We start from the raw sequence: 18,019 nt of genomic DNA on the forward strand, positions 1-18,019 counted from the left end.
ATTAACATTGTACACGGCTCTCAGCCACCAATGCATTAACTCACCTTGAGATTCTCAAAGTAGACATTGGCACCAACCATATTTGGGTCAGTTGTGGACTCACAGGTGGGCTTGGTAGCGACATCAGACTTCCACAGAGGATTGCAACCAGGAAGTTGATTAATGGGGCGCCAGAGGCCAACATCCCTAAGCTGGTAAGTTCTGTTGAAAGACAGCTTTGGAATAATGGCTTACTCGGCAGGGATAGGGCCTTGAAGACGGCAATCCCAGGTAGCTGATTCGTTAGTTGATTTGGCCAGAGGGGCACAAGCCATCAAGTCGTCGTCGACACCGTTACCGTCGCCGCATTCGGTAATGGCAGCCTGAAGGACGTCCGGATCCCACTATGATTATCATTAATAGCAGGTCATAATTTGGAAAGATCTAGACTCACACCATTGAAGAAATCCGCATGATAGGTGTTACCGCTGCAGTCCCCGTTTGAAAGAACCAAAGTGCACTCGTCATTACGCCAAGGCTGATTGTCATCGAGATAATAGTTGAATTGGGCAAAAATGGTAGGGTATTTTATGGGATGAGAGTCTGGACAGTATTGACCGTTGGGATCATTGACAAGGATCGAGCCATTATAGCTCTGAGGCCATGTCATGTGGGAAAAGTGGTCTTCGGAATCAAGATCTCCACTTTCCAAGCCACAACTAGGGAAATAGGTGGCCATGGCAATCGTAGAACAGCCACCAGGGTGACTCGTGCCATTGGGAAGCCAATAGCCTTGTTCTCCTTCGTCGCAAGAGATCTTCACACCGAGAGCTTTGGTATCCGAAGTGTTTTTTGAGACAGCTGTACCGCTGATCATCTTGAGACCGGTGGGGAATGGTTTAACCTCGTCTCCCTTGGTGAAGTAATAGATACGAGTGCCACTAAGAATGGGTGAAAACGTGCCGTTCTCATGCTGGTAATAGAGCTCGCTATAGCATATCAGCTAAGAATAAATGGTTACTCTTCGGTCCGCTACTCACGGAGCCCAGTAGTTGGACTTGTCATCAGCTACGATGACAGACGAACAGGCTGCGCCCAGTTGTTCCGACGGGGTATTTGGATTCCCTACATGCACACATTCACAAAGGGGCTTCAGCTCGATTTATGGGACCAAAAGGATTCATGTCTTATTGCGCTTACAGTTGAAGTTACTCGCTCCAACCACATTGTGCACATGTGAACTGATAGCTCCAGGATTCACAATTGGGTCAACTCTGCCGAGCAGTAAAGTCTGAGCATGGGTTAGGATCCAGTGGTCTGGGGCGCCGAGTGAGACGCCTGCCATGGCAAGCCCGGCTAGCGCGTAAACGGAAGCCCTGAAGTTAGTGGGCATAGTGGACGATTTCCTCGGCCAGCGAGTACTCGAAACAGGGATGCGGAAGGGCGGTGCAGGAGAGGCGTGCAAGCTGTCAGCCTACAAAGAAGTCGTGGGGGGCCGTGCGCACGCTGACGGTGCTGGGTCGTTCGTGGGTGAAAGGAGCGTGGTTGGGCCGTGGGAGGCGTGAGAGTGGTGTACGTCTAAAGAGTTAGTGCGAGAAGGAGGATGCGATGGCTGTCGGAATTAGGGGATGTTATGGGAAGCGAACTAGAGATAGCAGATGCTTTGAGTTTGATGGGTGTGTATTAGACCGTTTGATCAGGCGCCATCGTGCAGCATCAATCCATCGCCCATCAGCACAGTCCCCCGCCTGTTTCATCAACTCCCCGCATGTCGCAACTCCTTTCCACTCCCTACTCCAGCCGCTTTGACCTCTTGATGTTCTTGGTTTTTGGCGGTGCTTGCATTCGAAATCGGAGATTAGTCCGAGATCCACCACCGTGCGGCAGGAACATATACAGGAAATCCTTGGTAGCCGGCTGAAGAGCTGAATGCTGGATTGTTTACCGTTAGCTGATAGCTGTCTGCGTATTGGCCCATGTAGAATACGCAGCTTGCGAATTATAAAAAGGTATGTTCGAGGCCGCCTGTGTTGCGAATGACTGATGAGGTAACGGCAGGACGAAGATTAAATACTGCTGCAGTCTTGTTTGAGCACCATCATAATTAGTTAAGAGTGAACGGTGGGCGAGAGGCTGGAGCAGGTGTCTAGAAGGTGGTTACTAATACGTATGCGGAGAAAAGAAGGGGTCTAAAGAGTACCATTAAAAAAATCTCCAAACAAAAGATGAAGGAAACCAACAAGTTCCAAGCATGTTGTGTCGCATCTTCCCTCAGGCACAATTGATCCTGCTCGGCTTTGGTGCTCTGAGTGGATTACATTCTCCAATTCAGATAATGCTTCCCCTGTTGCGCTTGTATCACAATTGAAGTCAACTCTACAATCTAAGCTCGAAGAGCATACATCCAAGTCCATTCTGCTGCCTTCCTCAGCATTTGGATACTACACACATGTCCTACGTCGTTCTGCACATCGATGGCGCAAACACCGCCTTTACTCTTATCCTCCTCTATCCATTTCTCGATTTGTCTCAAGTCCCGCTCGCCCTTCCCGTACGGCACTAGCCGATCCTCTTTACCATGCAAACTGAGAATCTTTTTCCCGCTATACTTTTGCTGTTCCTCCACTGGATTACGTACGGGTTCGATGAACGATTTGAGAGAAGGAGGGTAAATGGGAGGTTCCCATTTCAAGCCTTGGGATAGTGCACGATCGCGGAGGTAAACTGGGAAAGATTCGAAAGGAAGACCAATGATGGGGATGCCGATCTGGACACGGGGATCTGTAAAGGTATTAGCAAAGTGCAAAAGTAAGGAACACGGATTAAAGATACTCACCGTCATGTAGTAGTTTCCAAGTGACGTGACCTACATCCATTATAAGTTATTTTTCTCTTCTTGAATTGTTTAAGAACGACGTACCGCCTAGAGAAATTCCAGTTATAACGAAGGACTCGACAGTCTTTTCACCATTAGGGAAAAGAATGGGAGCCAGGAAATCCATAATGAGTGAAACATCATGACAGCCTCCCTCTTTAAATTGGTAGTTGATAATTTAATACGAGATCATTTCGACGAACCCTTGATTTCCTCACCGATGGTAGCAGCCATATCAACTCTGTTTTATGGTTAACGTCCTTTATTCGTCATCATCAGGAGAAAGATGAGGTGAGCTTACAAATGCTTGGGATTTTGGTCGAACGAAAGGTTAGATTTCTTATCTACGATTCGATCTCCATGATTTCTCTGGTCCTGCCAGGTAGAAGTCAACTTTCAGCTCGAGGCAGGGCTCTCGTATCCGAGTCAACATACAAAGGTAACCACGATGAGATCCCGAAGCCGTTCCTTGTCATCCTTCTTCGAGAGCTCTCCTAGGATACCTTGGGCAAAGAATTTCATGTTTTTCTTACTGTTCATACGCCCATGCGATGCGATCTATCGTCCATGATCAGCTGCTGCTCTATCGCATGTAACAACATTGGATCATGACTCACCATGACTGCCAACGGTCTTTTACTATCCTTAACCTCATGAAGACCATAGACGTGAATGGGCAAGCCGGAAATGTGCAAGTCTGTAAGGCTCGGCTCCTTGTGGTTTAGGGCAAGCATGTTGTAATCCATCTTATGAAGGGCATTTCCTCCACTTGGGGATGCGTTGTCTGGGATGATTGTCCTTGCTAGGGGCGGGCCGCCAAACATTATTGTTGCGAGATGGCTGTATTGCTATGAAGATATATGTCTTCGGTGTTTATATATGCCTGAAAGAGATCTGACTGACCCGATCGCTCTCCAGTTAGTCTTGAAGCCCTTCGGCAGCAGCAGCAAGCAGGTGGAGGAGAAGGCCTTCGCTCGGGTGTTCGGCAGGATTCGCCGAGGATGGAGCCCCACCACCCATCATGAGCTGACGGAGAGGTCCGTGAGTACTTTTGTTGGTTGTTGTTGTGCGCTGCGCGCTGTTTTCGCTGGTCCCGGTCAAAACAGCATCGTCGCCTCATTATCCATTTCATTATTACATCGTTGTTCTTTAATTACGGCGTCGCCCTACCCGTCCCGTCCTCCGCTTCTACACTTCAGCCATGGATCTCCAAGGACGCTCCCCCAGCCCAGAGCAGCAAGGCGTAAAATTCCCCAGGTTTGGTCCCGATGGGCAGCCTCTGAAAGCGGTCATCAAAAACGTAGACAGTGAATCCTTTCCTTAACCAGCAGCTCATTCTGGCCATCAAGGCATCGCTGACACTTTTAATGCACTAGTGTCAGAAGAGATGCAGCAAAAGGCGGTCGAAACAGTGTTTGAATCATTTGACCGATACGATCAGGAGAAAGACATGGCGATGTATGTCAAAAAGCAATTCGATCGGTTGTATGGAACCACCTGGCATTGTGTTGTTGGCAAGAAGTAAGTTTATCAATTGATTACCCAGAGGGAGACAGGCTTTTCGAACCGCCTGGGACTGGTATAAAGAAGGAGATACTGACACAATTTGTTTGTAGCTTTGGAAGTTTCGTCACTCACGGTAAGCACATCACGTTTTCTGCCTGCATTTGAATTCTTCTAATGAAACTTTAGAGTCCAAGAATTTCATTTATTTCTACCTAGGTCGTGTTGCTATTCTCCTCTGGAAAACGACATAACCGACTTGCTTTCATCCCTTAAAAAGTCTATCAGCAATACCCACTGGGCATTGGGCTTTGCACTGCCGTAATCTTACCCGGAAACGTATCGTTCAACTGTTTCTACCGGTTCATGTAGTCTACTATTATCTCGCATACCTTTCATATAGATATCCCTGATTCGTATTGGCATACCATGCATATAGCTGCCTTGGCTATTACCCTGCATGTTCTTTCAGATGCCGAAACCACAACCAACATGCAAAATGAGTGCGGTATTGACACATGGCTCATGCATATTTCAACAGGTCCCATAGACAAACGATATAGGGAAATTCAAACGCAAATAGAAAGCTGACTAAGAAACCTATAATAATCTCCTCTCAAAACAGAATTCATCACAAGAGACTGGGCAACAAGCGGATCAAGACCTCGAAAGGTTTTGATAGTGCGTTGTTGTCTCTTCATATTCCTTCATAAACAATCTCTTTTGTTCTTTGATCATCCATCTATACCACGGTTAGATTTGTCAATATCAGCATTTGACGACCACTCACTGCATGATGTCATTAATATAATCTCGGAGAATGTTGAGGGATTCGGTGTCAATGTTGGTGTACGCGATAAAGGGCCCGAAATTGACTGTCTCCCAATCAGTAACCCGTAGTGTTATTTGCACTTGAGCACTTACCAAACAGCCTCAACAAGTGCTCCGCGCCATAAATTTCACTCATAGGCTTTTCCGGATTTTGTCGCTTTTGCTCAACGTACTGTGCTCTTTCAAATCGGTAGAGGAGATTATTGCCGAGGGCTTTGTCAAAGTAAAGCGTTATACCAGAGATGATTTCAGAAAGGAGGGCGGTGGCGCGACTGTCCGTAACGTCGTTAGTAAGTTGGAATGCGTAGTTATAAACAGTAGCAGGAAGACTTACTCAGACCGCTCTTGCTTCTTGCTTGCCGACGCATACTGCCTATATTCTTCCAACAACTCTCGAACATTAGGTTTCCTTGGCAAAGCCACAAGCTGATTATTCTTCGTGACATTTTCCCAGTCATCCACGAGCACCAGCTTCAGCACATCTGGGATGACAATTTTTACCTCTGGACGCTTCATAAAGTCTGATTCCTGAGAGTTTCTCCTTCTTGTTAGTGACCTGCAGCACAGCAATCAATTGACGCACGCTCTCCATGGCATCTCTTCCTCTCTTCTTGGTATCCTTCTTCTTGTCCTTGAGACCTCCTTTACCCGCTCCCGGAGACCCGGTCCCACCTGACCCGCCAGTCGATCGTCCTTTTTTGGCTTGGGCGTCCAGTAGAGCGCGGCGTTTGGCAAAACCTGCCTCGTTCAGTTTGAGGAGTCGAGACTCAGGCACCCATTCATCCCAGCTGGATGGTAAATTAGCGTACATTCATGAAGAGGAATTGAAGGGCACACGTCTGCTTCCAGCCTTTGTAATGGATGAAATAATGAGGCCCAACCGTTCCCAGCAGAGTATTCGATTCATCCCATACTTCGGCGAGAATTACCTGAAAACCGACACTTCAGTATCGTCCACTAGCGACACAAGTTTGAAGACGGTCTGTCGCTGGATGCATGGGATGCGGCTGAAGGGATGACTTACTCGAGCCTCGTAAAGTAATGGGCCGTGGTACGCAAGGACGTACTCATCAACCATGAATTGCGGGACAGCGCCGGCCATCTTCCACGATCCTTGGCAGCAATGAGGATAGGCTGAGCGCCGCTGAGGGTATAGCACGAGATGAGCCAGAGCTCTATCAGCACACTCTATCCGGTGGAGAAGAGGAAACGGCATACAGTCGATGCTTTGAGGCTAGAAGCGAGAAGCTGTACTTTCTGCAGAGGCTCGACGACTGTGGGGAGAGAGAAGATGGAAGGGGCGTGGGCAAAGTTCTGCAGTGGAGATGATGAGCACTGCGGGCGGAAATAGCTGTCTCCCTACCTTGCTGATCTCTGCGTGGCGGGTCCACGGTGTGCACTCCAACATTGTTGTTTGTTCAGCGGGTACCAGTCTAATCCCTGCAAAGTGGGTCCCCAATTAAATTCCGCATTTTCCATCGCTTCCTCAATAATACATCCTTATCCCGTCGTCGCTCTTCCTTTTCCTGTTCCGTCTCAAAAACACTCGCTTTCGTTTCCATCCATCTCTCAGCTATCCCACACTGTCGGGACAGAAGACAAGACGGAAACAAGGACTCTGGCTCATTGCACTCGGTTGAATTGGGACAGCTTAGTGAGTTGCCGCCCTTTTACCCTTTTGGGACTTGGGTGGCGAATAGAGCGGATAAGGCTGTCGATAATCGGAAAGCGGGAGAGCAAGTAAACTACTAGGACCACAGATTTGTGTTTGCATGGCATCTGGATCGGATCGTCGTTGCGGTGCTGATGCACCTTGGTTTACGGTTTGGAGCAACCTGCCCGGAAACATCATCGCTGACACATGTTTTGCTTGATCTTTTTTTTCGCTTCGATCATATATCTCCATCTTTACAGATCACTGTATCTCAATCGCTCAGATAAATTTTATCCGGCATCCGCGCGTCCAGTCCTATATTAGCCCCAACAGGCCAACTGAAGGTTGTTTGAAGCTGCTCCACTTGTTTGAATCGAATATGGTTGCTGTCGCTGGACCAAAGGCTCCTGGGGTGGGCATCTCGTGAAACAAAAGCCGGGTTGACATATTGCTGATATCTTAACCTATAGCCCAGGTTCGGTCAGAGTGTCGTGCCCAATCTTAACATCAAGCAAATCTGTCCGAACTGTAGGACCGATCCTCCCAATATTGTTGAGGAGTATGCCAAGGGTGATCTAGTGAGTAGAACGACAGAAAAAGCTTCGTGAAGGTGGTCTAACGCAGGATAGGTTTGTGCCGACTGTGGAACCATCCTAGGTGACCGTATCGTCGATACGAGGAGCGAATGTAAGTCAGCTTTGATCTTTTTCTTTTTCATCTTCTGTTTTGTCTCCTACTGACTAACTAACAGGGCGAGTAAGTATAAGCCGCTTGCAGAATGTACTCGCACGACTAACTTCATTAGACATTTGCGGGAGACGAGAATGGGGACGATCCCTCGCGTGTCGGTGATGCTGGCAATCCTCTTCTCGGAAGTAATCACCTCGACACAATGATTTCTCACAAGGACGGTCGAACCGGTATCGCTCGAGATCTCAACCGCGCACAAGCACGAGCCAACACTCTGTCCAATGGAATCTATGGTAAATCTTCTGTGGCACAACTATCCGCTGTCTTCTCCCGTATCGGAGAAAAGTGTGACGCGATGCAGCTCCCTCGCGGTGTAAGAGAACGTGCTCAACACGTTTACAAGATTGTCGATGAGGCGCGAGCAATCAAGGGGAAGAATGAACCTGCTGTCATTGCTGCCTGCATTGTTTACGCTTGCAGAGATGCCAAGGTTCATCGTACCTTCCAAGAAGTATGCAAAGCCCTCAAAATCAGTAAGAAGGAGCTCGGACAGGTCTTCAACCACGTCAAGAGTGTTGTTCAGTCTTCCAGTGCTCAGGGTTCGATGGTGTCTGTCCACGGATCAAACAATGCGCAAGAATCTGCTGAAGGTTTATTGGGTCGTTTTGCAAACTATCTGGATCTGGGCAACGCCGTGTTCAATGTGTCTAAGCATATCGCAGGGGAAGCCGTTGCAAAGAGCGCTATCGACGGCAGGAGTCCCGTGTCGATCGCAGCAGGTGTATTGTACTTCACATGTGTACTGTTGGGGAAGAGTACCACCGCCAAGGATATTTCTGCAATGGGAGGAGTGTCAGAGTCAACCACGAAGCTGTGAGTGCCTTTCGGCCTTCATGTATTGAGGCACAAGTTGACCCATTATATAGTATCACCAAGATGGTAGCAAGCAAACTTGACGATGTCATTCGCCCTGAATGGGTAAGTCATTTGTACTGGTCAGTTTTACCGTGCTGCATGCTCACTGATTATCATCAGAGAACCGAGTATCCGGACGGCTATGCCGCGCTTGCCCAGCTGGGCAAAGTTAGCGAATCTAATAAGAACTATCGAAGTGGCAGTCTCGCCGCACAGTCTTGAAACTTGTGTCAATGAGTTGCTCTCGGGTCCGTACATCCAACGGTGCCATGCGTGTATTATATACATCTCTGGGTCACTTAGCTGAAATTGGCTGAAGATTTGATTTTAGGCGTGCGAGAATACGTTTTAGCATGCACTTTCTCACTCTTTTTCACGCGTTTCTGTACCAAAACCTCCAACGGGCGTTCGTCCTGTTTCCCCCATGATTCTCTCCCTATATGTCTTGCTCCCATCAGTTGCTGTTGTCAGTGACTACCAGCTCTCCCCGGCAAATGAATAAACTCACTGCAACTTTGGCCGGTATTGGCGACATTCCCTCTAACCTCTGATGGCGCCCGTTGTCGTCACCATCCGGAAGACAGTCGCGAGCCTTCCAATGTACTTCCCCTAATCACATTCCAGATGACCAATATCCTGCTCTCGGTCATCTAAGAGGTGAATGCCGTGCTTCAGCACGGTTTGATGATGAAGACGAGGTTGATAAACAGTTCCGGCTCCCGCTACGACTTGCTCCACCTCCTGTCGAATGTGCCCTCCGTGGTGAATATCTTCCTCGAGAACATTTCGAGGCCGACCGGCAAATTACATGACGCTCGTATTGAATGCCGAAGAACCACCCCGCCTTTACGTACAACCCGTCACAGACGATGTGGTGACATACTTGCTATCAGATCGGCAACAAGAAGAACCTCGGTGCGGCTGAAAACGAAAAAGCCTGAGGCTGAGAAAAAACCTGAGTAATATGTTGGTCTGTACTTGGAATGTGACTACCGGGGCGTCGCCCTTTTTGGGATTCCGCGCTAGCAGATTGTTGTAATTCGTATCTGTCGGTAGTCAGAGACATTCGTCGGCGCTTCTAGCTGTTTAATCGTTTCCAACTGCATGCGTCAGATCACTAATATGTTACTGGATTGACGTCTGAATCGCGCTACGGAAATTACACTTATGCATAATCCTCTATATAGGAAGCATTACTCAACATGTTCATGCTCGGCAGGTGCCCAAAATGCCCATAGGCTCTGAAGCCATCCTTCGACCCTTGTATAGCACCTGTATCCCATTTCTTTCCAACCATTCCATGTTCTCAACTGTTCGTACCATATCGCTCTCGACCTTTCACCAGTGGGCCTTGTGCTTCTTCTAATCTCATCCGGGTTGACTTCCAATATCTGTGTCTCCAAGTACTTCAACAACTTGATCGCTAACCGACCAACCCCTTCATACACTTGTCTCAACGTGTTGATTGCCCCTATCACCACTAGTATGACAACAATAACTGTTCCAATCCCGCCATCGCGTCCATTTCTTGCTAGTCTTCTCCTGCCCCAGGATCCAATAAAGCCCCCGCGGAGGGCATTGGCAAGTTGTAGAGGTCCGAAAAGTGACAAAGAAATTGATAATGAGATGAAAGACAGAGAACCCAGGACAGCGAGGCCCAGAAAGAATCGTACAAAGAGGGCAGACACAAAGACGGCGATTGGCCCCGGTAGACAATCATGAAGATGGGATTGAAAATAGGTCATCCTATCAGCTAACGAAGCAAATGTCTGGACAGCGGCAAGAACAATGTCCCACACAAGGGCACCACTTCCGCCTACGATGACAACACCCCCCCCTCGGTCAACAAACTCGCCGCCAAAAAGATCGAAAGGTGTGGCAACATTGATGGGCGGGGAGGAGGACAGTAATGTGCGTGAGGTAGTAGAATAAGCGAGAAGGGAGCGTAGAATGGAGCCGAGGGTGAGAGAAAGAATCGAGAATAGAAAGAACGTGAACAATAGCAAGATTGGCTTTGAGGTGGCTAGACCAGAAATACGTGTACCTGCGTGCAATGTCAGTCTGACACCATTAGCATTTATTAATGACCTTCGCTCACGGCGGATCTGATATCGGAAATTACATTGGGGACATTCCATGAAAGCTTTCTGTTGAATTAAGTCAGTCGGTGTGAAGAGGAATGCCAAGACACTCACCGCATTGGCGCCTGTACCACGCCACGCATTGATACACGACACTGGTGACTCGATTTAGCAGTAGATAACCAGCCAGACAGGAAATTGTTCATACCATGTACATACTGTGACCAGTGTTCCCTATGAGCGACCGATCCGGCGAAATTAATATAAAAACCAGTTCTGTACTTACACGCATGCTTCCCGTACACATACACGGTGAGATCAATCGCCCCAATGCATCTTCCTCTTCTGGTCCTGAGAAACATATCCGACATTGCTTCTCGGCTGTAGATGTACCGCCTGCTCGGGCATCATGGTTTGTGTCTAGGCAGTCCTCAACATGGGCCTCGTCGGCCTGGTCATTGGCTGCTGTCGAGCAATCAGATCGGTCCATTGTAGTCGATGGCGATTAAGCGGATAACGGCCTGGAGAAGAAAATGGTGGCTGCTGCGATGTTGCCCTTAAAGGTGTGGATTCGCATGCAAGTGCCGGACGTTCCAGATAAAGTTGCCGAAATAAAGGAAGACCAGATAGAGTTGCTTACAAGAAATAACGAAGATCAGAGCAAAGGAGACCTTCGGGCAGACGACACCTGCTGACCCATGGCCAAGTCCCGGGGTATCGATGCCGTTAATAATCGGATAAGCTCGGCGGCCGCCTCGGCGACCGCCTCGTCGCCTTATAGAATGGAAAAAGCCTCGTCGTCGTTAAAGGCAGGAAAAAACCTCGTCAGAAAGTGGGAGAGAGGACGAAACACCCTCAATGGCGATGGACAAATGATGGTCGTTGACGTTAGTGTTTATATACCGCGGTCCTCCAACCACAATCACATCGCTTTTACAGAATGGATTATTAAACGCGAGTTGTCAGCAATCAATTGAAGAAGAAGTGACCATGAACAAGAAGTTCGAACGAAGAGCGAGAAAAGCCTTTCGCTACACCACGCAAAACTAAGTCGTTGACACATCCATCATCATATTTTTGGCTCCTCTCCAAATGTTATAGCTGGTTTTACATATCTTTGCGTTTTAATTTCAACAAATCACAGGCTAAATTACAATATCTCCCACATGGTTAATTCGAAGAGCCCAAGACAAAGAACCTTTTCAACTTTACGAACGAATATTCTGCCCTCCTGACTCTCTTTCTCTTTCTCGCTCGGCAGCTGTTACTAATGCCGCAATCCCGGTAATATGGTCCCCGTCTCGCATATCCCTCTCACTTATGCTCCTTCTGGGTGATCGAGGTTTTTCGCGCACATAAGGGTGCTGCTTCGGGATATACCTTAAACTAATACTCTGGGATAGAGGGTGACGGGGGCTTGAAGGCTCACGATAACGTAGCTCTGAGGAGATCGACGGGAGGGAAAATCGCTCGTGCTCCTTGTCACTTCCTCGATCTGATAATGCTGATGCAACAGAGGGAAGATGGAGCGGAGGAGAAGGCGAGCGGCCATAATAGTTGGACAAGACACTCGCACCAGAGGTTGCGCGGGGCCGAAGAGGTGGCAAGGTGGGAAGGTTGAAGCGAGACGTACGATTGAAATTGGGAGTGGTAACAGGAATTGCCGCTGTTGATGTAGGTGAAGTAGTAGCAGCAGATTCCAAAGAAATCCTGTTCGGAGGCGACGCTTGGTACAGTCCCAAACTTGAAGTTGCCAGGAAAGGGCGGTCGGGATGCGAAGACTGCGAATAACGATATTTTCGTTGTGGTACAACGGGGGATATGGGCAGAATATAAAATCCACGCCTGAGAACGTCATGTCGTTCGACACCCCATTCCCGAGCCATTTCCGACCACCAATGGTTGAGACGCTCCTCAGTCAGATGATGTTTTACGTCTCTGACAAGAAGGTCCGATTTCTCAAGGTGCTCCTGCCAGTTAGAAATGACGAGTAGGGGGAATAAGACTGTAATCCGGAATTAAGTCATCGCAACCTCTGCATATGAAACGGGGACTTACAGCTAAACCCTTCGCGGCCTGTTTGATTGATGGCGTCCATGATGACGATTAGATTTTCAATTGCTTGACTTTGCCTTCTAGCCGTGAACACGCCGTCGCTGATCGGTGCCACAGCTGCCTGAAGGTAAAACATCCCACACTCGGCGACAGCATGCATGTAGGCATACATCCATCCTGACGCCTTAATTTCGGCCACTGGAGATGACAGTTTGGAGACGGCCATGGTCAGGTTTGGCTCGTTGAAGTGCATGTGCGAGGGTAAGGCCATCGCCCAGGCCTTGAGAGCGGCCTCAAGTCTGGCAGCAAGAGTCTGTTTGGAGTCACCAGCATTAGGATCAGTCGCAAGGGACATAATGTCTGCCAATATGGAAAGCTAAGAGATGAAGTGAGTACCTATGCGTTTCCCATCACGATGTACTTACAATCCGAATGACGTTACCTATCTCCCCTACAGCACCCTCTTCGCCGAGCCAATTCCCCGTGCCCGCGATCAAGCCATCCCTTCTGCCGGGCTCTCTCCCCCCGATGCCTCCACCACCCCATCTGGCCCAATGGGCTTCTGTTCCTGGTAAAGGAATTGCTCCCAAATCTACCTCTCCAAGTTTTCTTGGCCTACCATTGGAGGCCGCGCACAGGTCATGCAATACAAAGGCCCAGAATGTGCGGGTTCGGCACTCCATGTGAGTTGTATACTCTATAGGACTCGCTCCTGTCGGCGCGGCTGGCGGTTGTATATAAGTCGCGGGTGATGGACGAAGAATATCGACCCCAGCATCAAGATAGAAAAGACCAAGCTTAGGTTCACGGAGACAAGTGAAGTAGACGCTCAACAGATAGGCTGCTTGAGCTAACTCCGTCTCTTGCCATGACCCTCGGTCGGCCCGGCGAGTCTCTTCACTCCATATGTTGCGCTGCTGGATCAAGTTTTCTGCGCTACGATGAGCACGAAGTGCGAAGAGTTCACCCCGCAAATGGGGGGGGTGATTTGGGGGAAATGTTTGTAGAAAAAACGGGTTTTCGCATAGTCGGGCGGCAAACGCGTACATGGAATCGAGCAAGATGGGCGAGACCTGGTTGAGATAAAGGCGGTAATTGAAAGTTGGCGCGTGTAGCATGAATGGTAAAGGCAAGCAACGCTTGAAGAAGACTAATAATTCAGAATCAGTATATAAACACTTGACTTGTTCAGCCTCACTCACTGTCCACAAGCTCAGCGCCCAGTGAGACATCCATGTCTACAACCTGGAGTGGACCAATGGATGGCTTTCTGTCCACTTCGGATTCAGGGTCCATTTGTCCATCTCGCAGCGACTGGTTGCTCTCCCCACTTTCTCGCCTATCCTCCTGACTGGCGATGTCACTCCCATCGGCACTGCTAGCTTTGCAGTCGTCTTTGCCCTTGCTCGAGGTGTTGTTGGAAGGGTCGCGGGTCCGTGGTGGCGGAATGGGCTCCCCTTGCGCATTGAGATATTGACATGGTCTATTGGAAAACTCGCAGTTGGAACAGGGGGCAAAACCATCACACCTTCTCTTGTTTTTCTAATGATAGATTCTAATTTAGCTGAATACGGTTGACCACTATAGAAAAACAACTTACATGACAGGCACTACACGCCTTGGCTAATCTCTTTCTTTTTCTTCCTTTGGTGGTCAACTCTTCTTTGTCCACTTTTTCTTCTTTACCCCTTTTAATACTGAATTTTGGGCTTGCCTTCTCTTCTGTGGGAGTACCAAGTATGAGATTGGAGGTCGTCATCGGCCCTAATGAACTCAGCGCAGTGCGAAAAGGCGGTGGATGGGGTCTGTTATTAGAGCAATGGAATGACTCTCTCCTTGGGAGAAGAGGAGGGGGGTGATAGCGTTGAGATGAAGGTTGTAATCCTCCCTCTTGAGACTGATCAGCAGGAACGTCCTTGAGAGGGACAGTGGGAAGGCTCATGGATGAGGGGGAGGGATAAACTGAAAGAGTTGCAGAAGGGACGGGAGTGACTGAGGGCTGTGTTTTGCTTCGTTCGGCTGGGGGAGAGGAAGGGGGAGAAAGTGATGATCGGCGACGCTCGAGTAAGGTTGACGTTGATAATGACATGAGAGTCTCTGGCATGACCTAAGAACAGTTGCTGGTTTCGAAATAAGGACCAACAATTCTACTGATTCGTAACAGAAACCTCGCTACCTTTGTGCAGAAGTAAGCTCAAGCTTCAGCCGTTTCTGAAAGATTTTGAAGAAAAGCCGACTGAGAAGACACCAGAGACGAGGTTCGATGGTCTTAAATTGACAGTGTTGGGGAATCCCACGAACGTTGTTTCACCTTCACCCGGCTTTTCCCAAGGTTTCTATGAGCCAATTTGCCTTTCGGATGCAGGCACCCTGTGTTTCCTAAGCGGAAGGACAGAAGGGAGTAATACCTTCGGAATCCGTGCAGAAAGGTAGAGCACAGGTTGTGCGAAGTTCCGACCGATTACCAAGTATATTCGGGTTTTAAATGCACAAAGGCGATGATAATGAGGGAAGCTGTCTCCCTGGCCAAGCTGCCACCTATATGGGAAACAATTCGACTCTGTAGTCTGAATAGAAGGAACGAGGAACGCAGTGGGTCAGGGCAGGGATGAGGCGTGCAGAGAAGCGGCACGCTGCACACAAGCGCGTAATGTAAAGGATGTCGACTGAGATCATGATGGGTCATTATAGTCACGAAGGTATCAAATTACCGTTGACACAGTAGAGTAGTCATATGTTGGTTGAATGTGGCCAATACAAGTCGATAGACAAGTTCGATTATGCGTATTCCGGATTGGATGGCGTAGCAAGGCAAGGTCACAAAAAGTCAAGCAACAGCCAAGTTCCGGGCCGGGTGTCCGGATCAGCGGTTTCGTCGCGATATTGAAGCGAGAGTTGAAAGAAGGATGAAGTAGTCGACAATGGTTAAGAGGACGTCAAAGGAATGGTTTGCGGGGGCAACCAGGTAGGAGTGAGGAAGATCATCAAATGGAAATCTCATGTTAGCAACGTTCACACGGCAGATATTGAAGAAAAACTATGGTGGCCGTATAAGGAGGACACTGGTCACAAGCGACAAAGACCGCAAGTGCAAGTGCCTTCCAGGATTGGCGAAACTCACCTTGAACTTGGGTGCTTTCAGCTCTTCAAGAGGACCTTCACACAATATGTCAACAACGATAATCCCAATCTTCCTGTTGCGCACAAATTGGCGTCAAAAGCGGGTAAGGGAAGAGGGGAGCGTCCAAGTGGCGTCTTGTCTTCCGGTCCGATTGTCGAAGCTGCTATTCTTGACTCTCTTGCTCTTTGAAGGTTTGCTGGAGCAAGTTATGAAGCTGGAAGTCAATGATAGAAGTAAAGAGGAAAGACAAGAATGACTGCAATCCGGTATTTTCTCTGGTTCAGCCGTTCATCCTCCTGCTTCGTGAGATTGGTATTTCTACCGGTTACTCCGTAGGTAAATGCTTTTTCGGTCGGGTTCGCATCCTTGCGGCGCATCGGCCTCTCCCCGCTTGCCAACCGCACAAACAAACTCGGACCCTCGCCGGCCCCGGAATCCCTTTTTCGAGCCCCACCTGTTGCCGTGAGTTTATGCTGAGTCAGGGACGCGTGATAACTCCGGCTTCGTTATTCAGATTTATATCATAAACAGGCACGCGGAACGGGAAGAATCATGGATCATAATTCATAATTCATAATAAGAAATGTACGACATCATACATGGAACGGGAAGCAGACGAAGAGAATAGGAAATAACGAAAGATATAACGTTGTGCATAAATAAATGATGGATAGTCAACAAAACGAAAGAAGGTGAAAGACGTGCTGTTCGACATGCTATTCAACTATTCAAATAATACTTGCGTTGTCCCGGCGCCCATCCTATCTTCTCCAACAAGTCCTTGCTCTTGCCGGGTTCTTCTCTTATCGTTCGGAAATCACGGGGTGGGGACATCTAGTTTACAGCTCAAGGTTTCTTGTCCGGATGTGCTTCGAGAATATTTAAGAACATCAGGCTGTTGGTCCCGTGCTTGACATGTCCATTGACTGTTTGTTGATACTACGTACTGGAGAGCTCATCTCAATCATAATTATTATCGATCTGTAACCCACTACCACGCAATAATACTTAAGCCGGCTATTGTTGTGGCATTATGGGCGTGATCCATATATATAGATCCCACACTTGCCCTCATCAGCTGATGACCATTTGAGCACACTCTATATACTACTCGTATTTATTTCGCGGTATGGCGCCTGATAGAATTTAAAACCTCCAAGGAGAGTAGTACATACAGTCTTCTCCCCCTTTGACTCTGTCCTGTTCTAGTCATTTCCGGACCGGCGGCATTTTATTGTGCCACGTAATACGTTCATCTCCGTCCGCCGGCAATCTTCCGTATCCCTTCTTCCGTTCTTTTCTCTTTCCCCATCCTTTCAATTCAACAGTTTAAGATCCTGTGACCTGCAAGTAGCTCCCTAATCTTTTATGTAGTTCTTGGTCTATATGCTCTTTCCCCTTCTTAAGGTCTACCAATTTTTGCTAATCACCAATCATCACATGTATATCATCGCCGATGTAGTCCTGGAGAGTAACCTTACTTAATTGAGATTCTCTCGACTCCTACATAGGTTTCCCTTTTCAACTATCCCATCTGCATATTGTCGCCGTCGTCTGCTACCCATGGAAGAATCTGTAATCTGTAAATTTATTAACCAGGAGCAAGGGGGTCATGCTCGGGCTTCATCACCTTTTACTTAATGTTACCGCTGCTACCGCTGCTATTACCGCCGTGCCTTTTCCTGACATCATGACATTGATTTATTGACATTTATCAGTGCCGCAACGTATCCCGTGTATCGTGTCGCCCTTGAAAATATTGCGGATACCCCACTGACGGACCGGAGATTTTCGGTTTTGCATGCACGGGACCTGGGGTAAAAACGTTCATAAAAAATCCGGGGTAGACGGTTTTCCATTCGCTTAATTATATCGTTTCTTTTCGGCTTGCTCGGATAGGCCTGCTTTGTTCCCCCTCCTTCCTCCCTGTTTTCAAATGGGACGTGGTAAAAATAGCGGTTGTTAGATGTCATCATTCATACTCTGAATGTGTCTTTCGTTAAACGACTTCTTGTTGCAATGTATTTAGCTTAAGTGTACGCACCATGCAGGAGTAGTGGATAATATGATAATTCAGCAGCCGGCGGCATTTCTTGAAGCCAGAAAAGCATGCTAAACAATTATCAAATCTCCGTAGTACCATAGAAAGGCACGATATCCCTATTACTTGTATAACTAATCTACCGATGTCAAGAACGAACGACTTATTAACATCAAAATAACTAGCGAAGCAAAGTATTTGCGAGAATGAAACGCTCATAGCCCGTACCCTGACATATGCCCTACGCGAGAATTATGGACTACGGATTAGACAC

The 18,019-nt window shown here is 48.1% G+C and overlaps 7 protein-coding genes across 7 annotated transcripts in view; 2 read left to right on the plus strand and 5 right to left on the minus strand.

Moving 5' to 3' along the window:
* CNBF2710 (hypothetical protein) overlaps nt 1–1,372 on the minus strand; it is a gene marked incomplete at both ends in the record, with an annotated part of 1,988 nt that extends 616 nt beyond the window's left edge. Inside the window, 5 exons of the mRNA XM_769498.1 lie at nt 45–186; nt 235–383; nt 434–968; nt 1,020–1,104; nt 1,180–1,372. Of these exons, the coding sequence (XP_774591.1) occupies nt 45–186; nt 235–383; nt 434–968; nt 1,020–1,104; nt 1,180–1,372 (1,104 nt within the window). The remainder of the gene's footprint in view (nt 1–44; nt 187–234; nt 384–433; nt 969–1,019; nt 1,105–1,179) is intronic.
* A 990-nt stretch (nt 1,373–2,362) lies between these two features.
* CNBF2720 (hypothetical protein) lies at nt 2,363–3,678 on the minus strand (the record flags this gene model as incomplete). Its single annotated transcript, XM_769499.1, has 7 exons — nt 2,363–2,760; nt 2,816–2,845; nt 2,900–3,010; nt 3,058–3,095; nt 3,156–3,229; nt 3,290–3,412; nt 3,472–3,678. 7 exons carry the CDS (start codon nt 3,676–3,678, stop codon nt 2,363–2,365), a joined length of 981 nt encoding a protein of 326 aa, XP_774592.1.
* A 377-nt stretch (nt 3,679–4,055) lies between these two features.
* On the plus strand, nt 4,056–4,611 carry CNBF2730 (hypothetical protein; the record flags this gene model as incomplete). Its single annotated transcript, XM_769500.1, has 4 exons — nt 4,056–4,161; nt 4,231–4,375; nt 4,471–4,493; nt 4,547–4,611. The coding sequence occupies 4 exons, from the start codon at nt 4,056–4,058 to the stop codon at nt 4,609–4,611; spliced, it is 339 nt and encodes a 112-aa protein (XP_774593.1).
* Nucleotides 4,612–5,014: 403 nt separating this feature from the next.
* Nucleotides 5,015–6,290, minus strand: CNBF2740 (hypothetical protein; the record flags this gene model as incomplete). The annotated part of the gene is made up of 7 exons (XM_769501.1): nt 5,015–5,099; nt 5,148–5,232; nt 5,282–5,460; nt 5,523–5,716; nt 5,772–5,976; nt 6,026–6,117; nt 6,213–6,290. 7 exons carry the CDS (start codon nt 6,288–6,290, stop codon nt 5,015–5,017), a joined length of 918 nt encoding a protein of 305 aa, XP_774594.1.
* A 931-nt stretch (nt 6,291–7,221) lies between these two features.
* On the plus strand, nt 7,222–8,669 carry CNBF2750 (hypothetical protein; the record flags this gene model as incomplete). Its single annotated transcript, XM_769502.1, has 7 exons — nt 7,222–7,254; nt 7,313–7,420; nt 7,472–7,529; nt 7,594–7,598; nt 7,648–8,405; nt 8,459–8,510; nt 8,568–8,669. The coding sequence occupies 7 exons, from the start codon at nt 7,222–7,224 to the stop codon at nt 8,667–8,669; spliced, it is 1,116 nt and encodes a 371-aa protein (XP_774595.1).
* Nucleotides 8,670–9,640: 971 nt separating this feature from the next.
* CNBF2760 (hypothetical protein) lies at nt 9,641–11,018 on the minus strand (the record flags this gene model as incomplete). Its single annotated transcript, XM_769503.1, has 5 exons — nt 9,641–10,491; nt 10,546–10,594; nt 10,643–10,683; nt 10,748–10,762; nt 10,838–11,018. 5 exons carry the CDS (start codon nt 11,016–11,018, stop codon nt 9,641–9,643), a joined length of 1,137 nt encoding a protein of 378 aa, XP_774596.1.
* Nucleotides 11,019–11,736: 718 nt separating this feature from the next.
* Nucleotides 11,737–14,672, minus strand: CNBF2770 (hypothetical protein; the record flags this gene model as incomplete). The annotated part of the gene is made up of 5 exons (XM_769504.1): nt 11,737–12,533; nt 12,587–12,959; nt 13,009–13,733; nt 13,786–14,125; nt 14,184–14,672. The coding sequence occupies 5 exons, from the start codon at nt 14,670–14,672 to the stop codon at nt 11,737–11,739; spliced, it is 2,724 nt and encodes a 907-aa protein (XP_774597.1).
* Between the last annotated feature and the right edge of the window lie 3,347 nt (nt 14,673–18,019).

The sequence above is a fragment of the Cryptococcus neoformans genome, chromosome 6 (genome assembly GCF_000149385.1).
Source record: "Cryptococcus neoformans var. neoformans B-3501A chromosome 6, whole genome shotgun sequence".
NCBI lineage: Eukaryota > Fungi > Basidiomycota > Tremellomycetes > Tremellales > Cryptococcaceae > Cryptococcus > Cryptococcus deneoformans.